General features: G+C 42.4%; 1 protein-coding gene across 1 annotated transcript in view; it reads right to left on the bottom strand.

Moving 5' to 3' along the window:
- The window catches only part of SAE1 (SUMO1 activating enzyme subunit 1), a 66,031-nt gene that overhangs the window by 42,522 nt on the left and 6,171 nt on the right, over positions 1-17,338 (bottom strand). Inside the window, exons 2-4 of the mRNA XM_019752593.3 lie at positions 10,223-10,334; positions 3,362-3,535; positions 1,134-1,276 (exon numbers count right to left, since the gene is read on the bottom strand). Of these exons, the coding sequence (XP_019608152.1) occupies positions 1,134-1,276; positions 3,362-3,535; positions 10,223-10,334 (429 nt within the window). The remainder of the gene's footprint in view (positions 1-1,133; positions 1,277-3,361; positions 3,536-10,222; positions 10,335-17,338) is intronic.

Genomic DNA, 17,338 nt, shown 5'->3' on the forward strand with positions numbered 1-17,338 from the left:
CCATTCAAATGTGCTCAAAGAACTGCAATTTTCTAGTTATTAGAGTTACAAGAGCTTCTGGACATGTTTGTCCTTTCCCCATCTCAATTTTACAGGCAAGAAACTTGCAGACCAGAGGATTTCTGGTCAAGATGGCAGAGTAGAGCTTTATTATGATGCTATTTTGTCATTGATTTGATCAGTTTGAACTAAAATTTCTTAATCTGAAAAAAAAAATACATGGTAGGGTACAAATCATTACTTATTAGTTCAATCATATTTATTTTATCTAAATCTTCCAACCTTATTTTGTCTACTTAATGCTACCAATTAATAATGTTGAGTTAAAATTCCAATTAAACTTTTTGTTTCCTTCCACTTCAAAACAGAAAAGAAACTGGCAGACCAGAGAATTTCAGTGCCTTGTCTACAAAGCTGAACTAAAGAAAGCAGTTCTTCACTCTTGGTAGGAAGCGCCACCTGCCACAGCAGGGTCTCTCTTTACCTCTCACAGGTGGAGAAGGGCAGGACAGTGGTCAGAAAATTACAGCCAGAAACCCAACTCATATAGTTTTACAGTATCATCTTTCATAGTTCATCTAGAAGCTACAAGTTCAAAACACTGCAGGTCTCATCATGTGAGAATTAACACGTTCTGCAACCGCAATGTTCAAAACCAGAGGGTATTGTCTGTTGGTTGCACCAGACCTGCCTCCAGACCTTAGAGTTTTTCCAGTGTAGATTTTGGCTGAGTGTGCCTTCGTCTATTTCATATTCATTTTACTATTTCTCAACCTGAAAACGCCCAAGCCCAAGCTGGGCAACAAATGTGTACAATCCAAGCAAATCTTCCCTAAATAGAAAGTGTGCTTCACCCTCTGAAGTCCAGACTGATCAAATCCCCAGGTGGTCGGTGTGCTTTGATTGCCTAGAACTCCGCTTTCTTTATGCTTTACATTATTAGACCATGAGTTTGGAAGGCAGCGGCCCCATCTACAATTCTGAACACATATATCTGTATCCTAAACTATTAATGAATTGGTTTCCCAATGTTCTAAGTGTTATAGTAAAATACTTTTCTTAAACAGTTCAGTTCCTATCAGTGAATAAATCTACACTTTGAAAATGTTCTCTCCTCCTCTCCCAACACTTACTCCACAAATTCATGCTCTCCAAGATTGGCAAATGTGTATCCGTGGTAGCCAAAAACATCTCCCGTAAAGAACTTGATGCTATTTTTGTGACAGATCTGGTCAATTTTAACTATGACATCCTTGGAGCAGCAAGTCAGACATACCTGCAGGAAGAAAGAAATTGGCTGGGTGTGAGTTTTGCAAACTGTGAATCACCGCACTGATGTCTCAATAAATCTTAATGAACAGTCTCTCTGGGCATGTCTAAAGCTAGTTTCAAACTGGTACAACAGGTTCTTTGGATCCTATGGTTAGAAGACAAAAGAAAAGTTGCAGGTTTCAGTATGTAGAAAATGTAAATTATGAGACTTTCTGCAACCAAAACAAAATGTGTTTAGATAGAAAGTAAAAGCCATTCAATGAATTTGGTTCCCCGTGATCCAGGAAATGTATATAAACCACATTTCATAAAAAAGAAAAAGACAGTAAGAACTTAGTGTAAGTTACTTCTAAGTGGTTAAATATATTAAAATCAGAATAAGCTACAGCGAGAAGCAAAACTAGTTTTTTAAATTGACCCAAAGGCCACGTTTAAACACAAGGGCATTTTTTTCTCCCCTTCTTTTGATTGATATGCTAAGATGAAGATGATAAACTAGTCCTGTTCAGATTATTTTTCCAGTTTTCCATGTGAAATTTTATCTGAATATAAGGACAAAAGAAAAGGTTACAGAACAAGTGACCTTCCATTCCGATTCAGACAATGAACTGGTGATTCACTCAGTGGAATTATCAATGCTGCTTTGAGGCCTGTAGGTTCTGTTCCAATAAGTTGAGGTATTGGAAATGACTAAATTTTACTGTACAAAACACCGTCTTTTCGGGAGAAACTTTCTGATCAGCGCCAAGAAGACAACCTCTAAATTACATGTGTTCTCTTCTGAACATAGAAAGTTAGAGAAGAAACTGCACAAGGATACATTTGGTAGAAACTCTCTACTCTTGTCTGGCAGCCTGAACACTAAAACAACACTCAAAGAAATGTGTGCCTCTGGTGTCATTCAAAGAAAGGACACAGCCTCCCAAGGAAAAAGCAAATCTAAAAGGTAAGACAGCCACAGTTGAACATGCAATCAACTGACCAAATGGAAGCGTGCAGAGTCAGAAGTGACTGTCAAACCTACTCAGGACCAGTCAAAGATGGCCTTCAAGGCAGGCATGCTTGCCCGTGCACATGCAAGCAACTGGAGCGATGCTTCAGTTCTAACAAAGCTTCTATCTAATTGCTAGAAGTTTAAAGGACACTTAGAATAAACCAAATGTGGTTACTATGGATAAAGAAATGAAAAGAAGCCTTTTGTCCAAACGGAAAATGTTCCAGTATTTGGAGCTACAAAATAGAATGAATTAAAAAGGGGAAAAAAAAAGACAAAATGCACAGACGATCCATCATTCTGTGCTCATATTTGAACAGACGCACATATGAAATATAACAGTGTGAAAAACAAACTACTCAACCCAAATTCTAACCTCTGTGTAATGGGCCTTTCATTTAAAAACCAAGTAGATCATCTGTGAATACTTCACGGTTATCCAACATTTGTAAAGCTTTGTCCCAGGGTACAGGGAACCATGTCTGAAAGGTCACAGACACTGAAACAGAATTTAACTTATCCTTTCACCTCTGCATAGATTTGGCGGTGAAACCAAATGAGGTTGGATATGCCTCATTTGGCCTATGAGTACAGTGATTTGGTCTAATTATCCATGGCAACATGGCCCAAGTGGCTATGTGAAACAGACAGACCAAGATCAGGTGTGCTCTTTTTAAAGACAAAACACAAGCTGTAGTTTGATATTTCTAACAAACAAAAAAAATGACTGCTACAGAAGTGAGTCATCCACTTGTTAAGTTTTCGGGAGAAAACATTTGCAATAAAATTTATCAAAGCTATGTGCAGATTCTGGAAAGAAGACAAAACACCGATGATGAAACCTGGTCCAGGCGAACATATGCCCAAAGAAACCAACAGACAGCAACTCACAGCTACAGCAGACCCAACTGCCTACCAACACATTCACTCTACTAAAGCGCTATACTAACTTTAAAGAACACAACTTATAAACTTACTTGGGGAAAAGCTCAGAACTCGAGATTTGTTATAACGCTCTCGTGTATCCACTGTACATATGACTAGTGCTTTAACCTGCTGAATTGCCACAGATCGTACACACTCTATGAAACTTACAGCATCAAACTGAGTGAAAAACGACTCAGGCTTCTTTTCTATACTCTCAGTGTCCACCTTCACATCCACCATGGGGTTGAGATTCTGGGCTCGCTCCAGAGAGGCTTCAGCCCTGTTTCGGCCAACAGACCCAGTCCGGATCAGGAACTGAGCTCCGGGGTCTTCCAGAGACACCTAGGAAGAATTTTTTTAAATACTTCAATTTGAGGGAAAACAAATCTCAAAGACAGTGAACTTTTAAAGGATAGCTAAAATACCTACCAACTAATTGCATTACTGTTCCCGCAGGAATTTGCCTAATGCAGACTCTCTACACTCTTTCCGTCTGAGGCTTTAAAATAGACATTTAACTTTTACTGGGCATTGATGGTTAAAGAGCACCCCCTTGTGTTTATGAAGAAAACTCACTCTAAACCCAAAAGTCCATGCTTTCTTATACTTAACTTTTTTTTTTTTTTTTTTTTAAAGATTTTATTGGGGAAGGAGAACAGGACTTTATTGGGAAACAGTGTGTACTTCCAGAACTTTTTCTTTTTTTTTCCAAGTTAAGCTGTTGTCCTTTCAATCTTAGTTCAGCTTCAAGTTGTTGTCCTTTCAGTCTTAGTTGTGGAGGACGCAGCTCAGCTCCAGGTTCAGTTGCCGTTTCTAGTTGCAGGGGGCACAACCCACCATCCCTTGCGGGAGTTGAACCGGCAACCTTGTGGTTGAGAGCCCACTGGCCCATGTGGGAATTGAACCGGCAGCCTTTGGAGTTAGGAGCACAGAGCTCTAACCGCCTGAGCCACCGGGCCAGCCCTACTTAACGTTTTTGAAGTGCTAACAAAATGGCCTAATTATCAGTAGTAACAATTTACCAAATACCTACCATGTGCCCAACTCTGAGTATTAAGAGACAAACATAAATAGTTTCAAGGATGAAGTCCCTGACTACAAGTGGTTTAAAATCAGATCAGTGCAAAAAAAAAACCAGACAAGAATGCTTGAAACCAACTCTCTTAAATTCAATTACAACTCAAGAGGAGGAGATGAGTGGGGGGCTGGAGCAGAGACCTGATTTCACCCGTAAGACTGGACATCGCAGAGCCTCAGACAGAAAATATAATCACTTGACAGTCACCAGTAAGATTATGGACTCCATACTGTTCACAAAGCATTTCTTCCCACGTCAAACATCTAATTCAACCATCATCTGTAGGTATGACCTTGCCAGCTTCACCAAGACTAGGTTCACCAGAAGTACTCTCCCCTCCTCGCCTCCTGCCAACTATCCACAGCACACACTCTCTCTTACTACCTTTCTTCCAAGAAAATGAGCGGGTCCTCTTCCCACTCAAGGCCAGCCCTCTCACGGCATCCTTGATCCATCCATCCTGCTTCTTCAGGGCTCTCGCTATGTACCAAGAGGCTCTACATCGTAGTGGTTAAGAGCAAGCCTCTGGCATAGTTCAAGCAGGATTCAAATATTTGATTCAAATCCTGGCTCAACCACTTATGTGTGGCCTTGAGCAAGTATGAGGGAATCACATGTAAAATGCAGCTGTTAATAAAATATTGCACTTACTCATCACTCCATCAGTGTTAATTACCACCTACACTCTGCTCCCTTGGCCTTTCAGACCCTGACTTTCCTTCTCCCTCGCACACAGTCCAGTCTCTATATGGGCACTCCTAAGTTTGATTGTTCCCAAGGTTTCCATCTCAGAATTATCTTTTCACTCTGTATAGATACATAAGCCAACTCAATTCCTCCTGCAGTTTCTACCAAAATCTTCTGGTATTTCTCAAATCGCTGACAGATGACTTCTTGACTTCTCTGAGCCCTAACTGCCCACCAAATACTTCCTCCTGGATGTCCCACAGGCCCTTCATATTCGACTCCCGTATTTGCTGTCTTTGTTGACAAGCCCACCAACCACCTATCTAGTCACCTGAACCACAAACCTCGTCTTTATACCCTTGGTATTGCCTTGATAGTAGCCACCTGTTAAGGTCCTAAGAGAATGGGCCTTGCCAGGAGTCAGGCTGACTGGGTCACTGTATCACTAACAACTGTGACCTTGAGTGGGCCAACACTTCAACGTCCTTTTCCTCAGTCTTCTTAGCTGTAAAACAGGAATCGTAATCCCGACATCTCAGGGTTGTAGTGAGGACTAAATGAGATAATATGACAGCCCTTAGAAGTGTCCAGCACCTTTAGTAAGCATCACTGCTCTAGTTATTTCTTGCTCTCCTTATGCCCCCATATATAATCCCATCAGTTCTACCACCTAAGTTTTTTCTCATCTCTGTGTGCTTCTTGCCCTATCACTAGTACCATTACTCAGACCCTTTCCATCTCTCACCAAAACTAAAGCAGCCTTCTAAGTGGTCTACCCTGTATCTTGTGCCTACCATCGCTTATACAGTAATCCGTGACGTACCGAAAGCCAAAGCTGACCAAGTCACTCCTTCAATGAATCCTTACCACCCAGAGGTTTAAGTAAAAGCTTACGGCATTGCTCGCCAGCAGGCTCTTCATGACGTGGACCTACCTGTAACTTGCTTCCCCACCCCCCCCAGCACTTTGGGTTTGTAAAACCTCTAAAAACACGCTAAGAATATCAAACTGCTTGTTAGACTCTATTTCTTCCATGCTGCTTTGTGCCACTGCTTATGTCCCCTGCCTAAAACACAGCCCCTCAACTTGATAAACCTCTACTCGTTCTTTAAGACTCAGCTCAGGTCAAAATTCTAGAAAGACTTTCATGTCCTGTTACCATGACCTGACTCAGGGAGCCCACTCTGATTTCTGGAAAAAATTTGAGAATGGGAACCAAATGCTGTGCATCTTTGTATCACCAGGACCTAGAGAGAATACTTCGGGGTGGCAGCAGCTGCTCTTGGATGCTTGCTGGTGTAAACAAAATGAAAAAAAAACCAAAAACTCTAAGGGGCAGGAATTCATATCCTCATTTACTAGATGAGCAAAATGAGTCTCTGAGAGGTCAAGTCCCTTGCCCAGCTCAAGGATGTGGGTTTTGATCCCAAGTCTTCACGATTCCAAAGCTTCTATGCTGTCCCCCTGGGATGCTCCTACTCAGAGAAACAAGCAAATTGCAAAAGGGCAGGCCAAACACAGAGTGTTCCTGAACTACGACATTTACGAGATGGAGTCAAGCTGACTGGGAACAGGTTATAAAGCTAGTGGTTCTCAACCCTCCCTGTTATTCTCACTTGGAGAACTTTGATTTTTAAAAACTCCCCGAATATTCTAAAGCACAGACAGTCCTGTGAACCTCCATTAGGCCTTTCTGCCTATGCATTCCAACACCAGCTGGCATTCATCACTGGACTGGGGGGGATAACAGAACTCTATCAGACACCCCTCAGTGCTATAGTGTTGTTCCGCCATCTTGGATTCCCCCAACCAGACATGGAAGCCACCGTCCTCGAGTGTTTTCACTTTTCCATGGCAAGTTTAGGAACTATCCTTCCTGGTGTCGCCACTCTTATCCTCTCAACATTGCAAACCAATTCTTCCTCGAGATGGGGTGTTCCTGCCTCTAGGGGGCACTGTAGTTGGGGAGATGTCAAAGCAGCCTATGCTTAAACCATTCCTACCATTATTTCCCAGAAAGTAAGACCTAGCATGATTTTTCAGGATGCTCGTAATATACGCCCTACCCCCAAAATAAGCCCGTTAAGATCGTCAGCCAGATGGACGCATTTAGTACGTCCATTGCAACACACGATGGACGCATTGAATTAAAAAATATTAATATATAATTAAATATAAATAATATTATTGACATTAATACTTACACAATATAAATTATAATTATTTGTAAACACCCAAGTGGGCGCCTTGGGACGAGTTAAATGCCTATGTAAACAGATGAACTCGAGACTTATTGCCGAATAACCAGAGTACAGACACAACGCTCGAATAACGTGTGCACTTGATAACGAACGGAAATGGTTGTGTCTAATATGAATCTTCATAATTCAATACGTCGTGTGTTGTAACAGACGTGCTTAATGCACTCGTGTAAAATAAACGTTTTCTGAATTTAGGTGCCTGCAATTTTTCGTCGCTTTTGTGTGGACCATCATTCTTAACTGTCATCATTTTTGTTGCCACTCCTGTCTCGTAAGTCTTCAATAACACTTGATTTAATGATAGATTTAAAGGGAATATTTTGACGCCGACAAGATGAGTGAAAAAAGAGAGAGCTATTCTGTCGAGTACAAGAAAGGAATCGTGGAGGACTCCCGGGGCAAGAATCTTACGGCTTTCTGCAAAGAAAAGTTGGTCCGAAAATGGCGAGCAGAGTACAGTAACCTCAGTCAACAGGTGGAGGAGGGAAATATTAAGAAGTAAAGGTGTGGATCAGGTTGGCAACCATTATTTCCTGAGCTGTAAGACATCATCTGTGAAAGGATTGCTGACAGGAGAGCGAAGGCTTTGGTTGTGCGCAGGGCTGATAGTCAAGCATTTGCCCTTGCAATGGCACCACAGTTAGAAATATCCCCAGAAGAATTCAAAGCATCACAACACTGGCTGGATGGCTTCCTTCAGCGATATGAACTGTTTCTAAGATCGACAACCCTGTTCAAGCTGGAAGATACTGAAGTTATTAAATGTGCACTTGCATTCAAGTCCTTTGTTGATGGCATGGACTTTTCTAAATACCAGCTCTCCGACATGATTGCAATAGATGAAACTGCAGTGTTTATGGCCCAAGGATCTCCAACGACAATTGATCAGAGGAGAGCCTCGCCAATCTACATTCCCTCCACTGGTTACGAAAGTGCACGTGTTACCTGTATTTTGGCAATTCGTCTGGATGGAAAGAAAGCCCCAACTCTAATCATAACTAATGGCAAGAAAGATAAGCTTGAACGTGTTTCAGGCATTTATGTTCTTGAAACCAAAAAAGCCTGGTGCACGCAAGCAGTTGTAAGGAAGTGAGTCGATTGAATGCTGCCACTTGTTTTGCGAGGTGGTCAAAGAGGTTTGGGATTCAGCCAGCACTCACTGCTCTAAAGACATGAAGAACTTCCTTGCAGAGAGAAGAGTAGATCAAATAATGATTCCCACAGGAATGACTACCTATCTCCAGACTCTTGATATTGCAACAAACAAGCCATTCAAGGACCATTTGCGCATGGAAATCAATGACTACATTGAAAATAGAATGGAGAGAAATCAGTGTGGAAACTTGGTGAAGCCTAGCCTGCAAGAGGTCGTGACTTAGGTGAAGGATTCATGGGATAAAATCACTGACAGCTGTGTTGCCAACGCACTACGAGCAGGCTACATGGACAAGAAGTGCTCATTTAAGGAGAGTTCTGTTGCTGGACATGAGAGATTGGAGCCAATGGTTCTACAGGAAATGGAGTCGCAAGAAATTCAAGCCGGAATTTGGGGTTTGGAGAGTTATGACGATGTTCCAGAAGAAGACGACATACATGACTATTTGAATAAATGTAGACTTTTGTACATGAATAAATAAATGTAGATTGTTGTACATGAATAAATGTAGATTGTTGTACATGAAAAAATAAGACATCCCCTTAAAAAAAGCCCTAATGTGTCTTTGGAGCAAAAATTAATATAAGACCTGGTCTTATTTTCGGGGAAATACGGTAACCAGGCAGGAATTTTCTTTCTGTAGGTTTTTGAGTCAAGTCAAAAATCAATTTGTGATTGTGATATAAGTAAGCCAACCCATATTTCTCTTCATACTACAGAATTTTTAAAAACTCAATAATTCCAGATACTATTTTTCTTCTGAAACCCAGAACAAGGGGAGATTTTAAAAATTTCACTAACATTTACTTTTGTCCACAAAGCCTATACCTCACACTATGTGCTAGGCTACTTAGTGTGAGACAGGACCCCTATTCATTGCCTAAAAGAATGACACAAATTGTATCATGTGACAATACAATCTTTGAAGTATTTTACCTAAAATACTGTCCACAAAAATTAAGGGGAAAAGATAAAAATTTTAAAAATCAATAAAATATTGATATCTATAGAAGCCATGTAGATGGAGTGTCAAATACTGTTCTCTCTACCTCTGTATATATTTGAAATTTTCTATTAAAAAAAAAAAACCTAAAATGTCACTGAGGCATGAGAATGTAGAGAAAGCAGCAGTTAATTTCACCTTAGACAGGTCACAGGAAAGCTACATTGGAGTTGGGCTCTATTATCATCAATTAAATAACATTACATCATACAATTATTATTAATTATTGGGTACATAACGAGTATCCAATGATTAATAATAATTGTATGATATGTTATTATGTGCAGGCACTACGCTAAGCAACCCGCATACATTCTCTCTGATCCAATGTTTTCCAAAGTAATGCCTGTGATCCATCGACAGAAGATCTCCTCGGGTACCTTTAAGTTTTTTTAAATTTGTTTAATTGAGTTGAGATAGTTTTTTAATGTATGTACTCCTGAGCCTCATCTCAGAGCCTCAAAACAGAATCATGAGGATGGGGGTGGGTGTGAAGGCTATACCCTAACTAAGCCCCAAGGCAATTATCCATTTTTAATTAGTTATTCAGGTGACTTATAGCACAAATTGGGTCCAAGGGAGAAGTTAACTCCACTTTCCAGACAAGAGCAAGCTCAATGAGGGGACAGGAGTCTCCCCTGGTCGCCCACCTGGGATGAGCTGGAGCTGAATTCAAACCCAGTGCTAGCACTCGCGATCGGGCTCCCAAGGCTACAGCTCCATTACCGCCAGCCAGCCCTCCTTTCACAGCGCTGAGGCGCAAGCAGGAACTCCCCAAATCTCCAAGTGTTTATACTGAAGAGGAGAGACTGAAGGAAAGTGACAAGATGGCTGCACATCTCACCTGTTCGTGATCCAGCATGGTCAGTCCTTTCACTCCCGCCAGGATGAGATTCTTGGCAATTTCAGCCCCGAGTCCTTTCATGCCAACAAGCAGTACCCGGGAGGCCCGCAGCCTGTAAGGCAGACATGGTGAACGGGATGACAGATCAGTGGAAGCTCGCCACGTCACAGAAGAACACAACAACAGAAGAACAATTTTGGTTTTCACAAAATGCACTGAAGCATTATGGCCTCAAAACTAGGTAACAGGGGCAGCCAGTTAGCTCAGTTGGTTAGAGCATGATGCTCTCAACAACAAGGTTGCCGGTTCGATCCCCACATGGACCACTGTGAACTACACCCTCCACAACTAGATTGAAGCAACTACTTGACTTGGAATTGATGGGTCCTGGAAAAACACTCTCAAATGAATAAAAATTTAAAACAAAACAAAACAAAAAAAACTAGGAAACAGACGCTCCAATCCATCCTGCAGAGAAAAATTCATTCAACAAATATTTGTTGAGCACCTATGCCAGGCACCTCTCTAAGGTGTGGAAATACAGCAGTGAATAAGACATCATCCCTGACCTTCCAGAGCTTATACTTCATGAAGGAGACAAACAAATAAGATGTCAAAGTTAAGAAAAGGGCCGCCCGGTGGCTCAGGCGGTTAGAGCTCCATGCTCCCAACTCCGAAGGCTACCGGTTCGGTTCCCACATGGGCCAGTGGGCTCTCAACCACAAGGTTGCCGGTTCAACTCCTCGAGTCCCGCAAGGGATGGTGGGCTGTGCCCCCTGCAACTAAGGTTGAACACGGCACCTTGAGCTGAGCTGCCGCTGAGCTCCCGGATGGCTCAGTTGGTTGGAGCGCGTCCTCTCAACCACAAGGTTGCTGGTTCAACTCCTTGTGGGCTCCGCCCCCTGCAACTAGAAAAACGGCAACTGGACCTGGAGCTGAGCTGCGCCCTCCACAACTAAGATTGAAAGGACAACTTGACTTGGGGGGAAAAAAAAAAGTTAAGAAAATCAAGCATCATACAGATCAAGACTGATGGAGGATGCTATTTTAGTCAGACTCATCAGGAAGGCCTTTCTGAGAAGGTACTGGGCACAAATCAAAATGAAATAAAGGATGAAGAGAAGATATTTGGGAGAAGAGCATTCTGGGTAGAGAAAGCAGCAAGTGCAACAACCCTGAGGCAGGAGTGCTTGGCATGTTTCAGGGACAGGAAGAAGGGCGTGAGCAAAGGGAAGAATGATAGAAAAGGAGAGCGTAGACAGAACCAGGGGCTACCTCATGAAGACTCTCACAGGCATTGTAAGGATTCTGGATTTTATTCTAAGCCTGACAGAAAGCCATGGGGGGAGAGGGGTTTGGAGGGAAAGTCACAGTTAAGGTGAGAGGATGATGGCTTGGACTATTCAGATAAAAGAGATGGGAAGGGGTACTATTTAGGTTATAACACACAAGCAAAAACGTGGCAGCATGCAAGACGGTGTACCTAGGAAATGTTTGGAGCATCTAACTGTAAATTGACAGGAGATGAAGCTAACAAAAGATGGTCAGAGGTTGGGTTATCCCAAGAAGTGTGGACCTAATTCTGAGGTCAGTGGGAGGCAGTATACAAGCAGGTCCACAGTATCTTACTTGGAATCCCTTGAACCTGAAGTGTTTCAGAATCAGAAACGTTCAGATTTGAAAAAGGAATAAGGAATATGGTGTCATATGGGTACTAGACTTATCTAGGTGATCACTTTACAATGTATATAAATGTCTAATCACTATACTGTACACCTGAAACTAATATAATATTGTATGTCAACTGTAATTGAAAATTTTTTTAAAATAAAAGAATAAAAGAGTTAACATCATGTATTACGAAACAACCCCATCAAGATCTTAGGTGGCACCCTGTAATTAAACTCATTAATATTTCTGCAGCAAATGTATGATTAGTCACACTGAAAAGAACAAACTCACATAAATTCAAATTCTGCTGGCCAATGAATTTGCTCTTGGTTTATGAAATGAGTCAATTCTCAACAAGTATCAGTATTGGGGAGAACATGCAGAAACTTTTCCAAAAATGGTTCTAATAATTATGGACACTTGCATGTCATTAGACTAGAAATCTTTAACAAGAAAGTGGCTGATAAAATAGAGTCCTGTGCTGCTTCTTGATGCTAGCAGATTTTGGATTTCCTTTGCTGATACAACCAAAGGGCAAGGAGAGAAAATTGACAATATTTTCCTCAAAGGCATATGTCTGGGCCTCAGCTTCTCCATACCTGCTTTTTTTTCTTCCCCTGCCAAACACAGGTTAGCACACATGAGCCTTTCCACTTCACCAGAATAGGAGGAAGTTGGGATAAGGGCTTATCGTGTTTCCCTGAAAATAAGACTTAGCTGGACCATCAGCTCTAATGCGTCTTTTGGAGCAAAAATCAATATAAGACCCGGTATTGTATTATATTATATTAGACCCGATCTTATAGTAAAATAAGACTGGGTCTTATATTAATTTTTGCTCCAAAAGATGCATTAGAGCTGATGGTCTGGCTAGGTCTTACTTTCGGGGAAACAGGGTACAAAATACAAGCAAGGTAAATAACAAGAGAAGCCAGCAATGAGCAGGTCTCTGATTAGAGACGTATGGCATTATACCAGTGAGTGAAAGGAGGAAGGAAAGCTGTTTGTCTTTCCAGAGGAGCTCTAATCCCTTGAGAAGCAGCATATACAATAAGCAACGTTTCTAAGAAGAACATAGGGTACCTATCAAACCTTTGACATCACAAGTCAAGCACCACTCTTGCACTTCACTGTACCTTCCAGGTGTCCGCGATCACTGTGAGTCCACAAGCCCTCCCCTCACCTGGCCCCGACACGGCCGCACCTGGAATTCCAGGTTCCAGGTTCCCTTTCAGCCTGCGTGACTGGGTTTCGCCTGTCTGACCTCAAGGACACAGCTAGAATGGCCCAGCTGTCTCCGAGGAATATGTTTCTTCACACATTCCCAATGGCTTCCTCATCTCCAAACCCACTGTTCTCCTTGTGTTCCTTCAGCAACAGGCACTGCCCGTCTCACGTGCCCTCCAGGCCTGAAGACCTGGGTTTGAATTGTGATTCTGCCACTTCCTACCTGGGTGACCTGGACAAGCTCTAAACTTCAGTTTATTCACTTGTAAAATGGGGACACCAATTCTGACTTCATGCCATTTAATCCCTTTGACAACCTGGTAAAAAGTGTGTGCAAAGCCATCTAGCATAATCCCCGGCATAAACAAATGCTCAGTACATGTTTAAACTTAACTTCTCAATCCCCACTGTCTTAATTATAAAATGGCTCAATGACGGGTTTCATTCCAATTTTCAAAAATATCTGACAAGGACCGGCCCAGTGGCTCAGGCGGTTAGAGCTCCGTGCTCCTAACTCCTAAGGCTGCCGGTTCGATTCCCACATGGGCCAGTGGGCTCAACCACAAGGTTGCCAGTTCAATTCCTCGAGTCCCGCAAGGGATGGTGGGCTCTGCCCCCTGAAACTAAGATTGAACACGGCACCTTGCGCTGAGCTGCCGCTGAGCTCCCGGATGGCTCAGTTGGTTGGAGTGCGTCTTCTCAACCACAAGGTTGCCGGTTCGACTCCTGCAAGGGATGGTGGGCTGCGCCCCCTGCAACTAACAAAGGCAACTGGACCTGGAGCTGAGCTGCACCCTCCACAACTAAGACTGAAAGGACAAGAACTTGACTTGGAAAAAAGGCCTGGAAGTACACACTGTTCCTCAATAAAGTCCTGTTCCCCTTCCCCAATAAAATCTTTAAAATATACATATATATATATTTCTATATTATATATATACACACACACACACACACACACACATATATATATATATATATATATATATATATATATATATATATGAGACCAAAAAAAGATCTAAAACCGGCATTTAAAACCATTCAGTACAGGCTCCCCTTACTTTCCCAGCCTTAGCTCCCACTATCACCAAATTACTCACGCCCAAATGTGCCTTCAGTTTCCCACCAGCAGACTTTAAATCACAAGACCCCACACACCTGAAATACACCCCCTCTTCCTCTCTCCGCCTAGTCAAGCCTTCCTCCAGACTTCAAACCCCAAATCGAGCGCCATTTCCTCCCAAGTCCTTTCTCATCATGGCAGACTCAAGTGAGCACTCGCCTCTGAACTCCGAGCAACGCCCCATAAAAATGCCCGGTGAGTCACGTGGCCTCTCCACGATCCCTACAGCCTGTGGAGCTTTCCAGACTCGGACTGCTGGTGAGATTTTTATTTAGCTGGCATCACCACTGAACATGTGTATGTTGCTAACCCTTAACTGTGCTAGGGACCCTGAGACTGCAGCTTACTTACAGCTCAATGACATAACAAGCACTTAAAATAGTATCTGGCACATAGTCAGCACCTAACGAATGCCAGCTATTATTCTCACACTGGTGCAGTAATTCCCCTTGTAGGAACCAATCCTATAGAAATATTCAAGTGGGCACAAAAATCCTGTACAAATATATTCACAGCGGCATCGTCCATCTGCTTCCCTCTACCTCGTCACCACCCTGGCCAGAGCCACCACCATCTCTCGCCTACAAAACTACAAACACCTTATACCTGGTCTCCCTGCTTCCACTGTCCCCACCTCAGGCAGAGATCTTTTAAAATGTGAACCAGATCATGCCACTCTCCTGCTCAAGTCTTTCAGTGGTTCCCTAAGCAAGTTCCCCACCCTGGACTCCAGGCCCTGTGTACCCCTCCCAGCTCGTCTCATCCCACTGTCCCTTGGTAACTTGCCTACAGCCATGCTGGCCTTCCTTGATCCCAGAAAACACATGCTTGCCCCCACCACAGACTTTGCCATTAGTTGTCCTCTCTGCTTCTTCCCCCAACTTTTCCACATGACCCATCCTTTAGGTCTCAGCTCAATTGTCACCTCCTTAGAGCAGTCTACATGGGCCACCATTAATCCAAAATATGTCCACACCGTCTTCTATCTGGAATTATGCTACCTGCTTGTAAGTTCATTGCCCATTCCTCCATTAAAATGTAAACTCCAGCCTAAAATATGGGGTGATGGTTATAAAAACTCCAGAAACCACTGTATCTCTAGCAGCCATGACTGTGCTTGGCATCTATTATAGTGCTACACAAATACCGGTTGAATTAATAGATCGGCAGAATTACGTAAATCTGGTCTGTAACAGTAGCTAACACTTACTGAACACCATGTGCCCAGCACTGTTCCAAACTCTTTATATGTATGTTGTCATTTAATCCTCATGACAATCTTTTGAGCTGGTCCCTTGTTACTCCTATTTTACAGCTGAGAAAACAGGTACAAAGGGGTTAAGTAACCAAGGTCACACAGCTGGAAAGTGGCTAACATGATCAGCTAGTAGGTAAGGGCAACAATGAGGCAGAGCTATTAAGATGGTGACTCTGAGGCCACACTGCCCTGGTACACACATACTATGGGAAACTAGGCAGCCATCGAAAAGAGTAAGATAATAATGGCAGTTAACACTTATTAAACAGTTACTCTATGCCAAGCATTGTTCTAAGCAATTTAAATGTATAAATTCTCTGAGGCAGGTACTATTATTATTCTCATTTTACAGATGAGAAAGCTGAGTGGGATAAAAAATAATGCCCTAATCCCTGGGACCTATGAATAAATTAACTTACAAAACAAAAGGAACTTTGCTGGTGTGATTAAGGATTTTGAGATGGGGAGATTACCCTGGTGGATCCAAGTAATCAAAAGGGTCCTTACAAAGAGGGAGGCAGAAGAGATCCGAGTCAGAGAAGCAAATGTGATGACAAAAGCAGGGGCCATGGTCAGAGAAGAGACCTGAAGATGCTATGCTGCTGGCTTTGGAGATGAAGGCAGGAGCCACGAGACAAGGAATGCAGGCGGTTTCTAGGCAATAAAAAGTCCAGTAAACATTCTTCCCTAGCGCCTCCACAGGGAGTGTGGCCTCCACAGGGAGTGTGGCCTCCACACCTTGATTTTAGCCCAATGAAACTGATTTCAGACTTCTGACCTCCAGAACTGTAAGAGAATAAATTTGTGTTAAACCACTATTTGTGGCAACTGTTACAGCAGAAACAGGAAACTAATACACTAAGGCACAGAGTTCTTAAGAAACTTGCCAAAGATCACACAGCTACCAAAAGGTAAAGCAGATACCAGTTCAGGCAACATGTGCTCTTAAAAGTTATACTGCCTCTCAATATCACAATAAATGTAAAATTACATTGTGACGTACTGTTTATAGTCCACTGGTAACAATAATGGCAGTAATTACATCCAGAGGGCTCACTAAGTGCCAGGCACTGCTAGGTACATAACATACCGTGTTACCCTGAAAATAAGACCTAGCCGGACAATCAGCTCTAATGCGTCTTTTGGAGCAAAAATTAGTATAAGACCGGGTCTTATACTAAATTTTGCTCCAAAAGGCATATTAAAGCTGACTGTCCGGCTAGGTCTTATTTTGGAGGAAACACAGTAGTACCTTATTGAAACCCTGATTGTGGTTCTTCACCATTTTTTTCTCTCAGAAAAAAACCATACACACCCTAAATGTTGTATAAAATTTCTCTTCCTAAAAGTCCAACAGGCTCCACAGACCCCAGGGGTAGGCCATCATGTTTCCACAGACAAGGATCCATGTCTGCCTTGACAAAGGAAAAAACTGAGGCTCAGGAAAGGTGTCCAAGCTCTCACAGCTAATGTGAGGCCAGAGCTAGAATCAGAATTCGGTTCTGACCATGATCTATGATTTTTTCCTCTGTGTCTCCCCCATGCTGCCTTGCATACAGTAGGTGCTAGATAAATATATGGTGATTTACTGTCCTCTCTTTGACTTCTGCTGCCACATGAACATCTTTTAAATTTCTGGGAACGAAGGACCCAGAAACTTTGTCATAATCTTTGAATTCACAATACACACTGCAAATTAAGTCAATGAATTCCACTCATGGTTAAAAACCCTTAAAGCTACCAAATTCACACCCAAACCATCCTTATTGAGAGTCTAATGTATGAGAGTGAGTCATGCAAAAATCTGGTATAAGACTATTTCAAGTAGGGTAAG

This window comes from Rhinolophus sinicus, chromosome 8, assembly GCF_057876585.1.
Source record: "Rhinolophus sinicus isolate RSI-liver-muscle chromosome 8, RSI-T2T, whole genome shotgun sequence".
Lineage (NCBI taxonomy): Eukaryota > Metazoa > Chordata > Mammalia > Chiroptera > Rhinolophidae > Rhinolophus > Rhinolophus sinicus.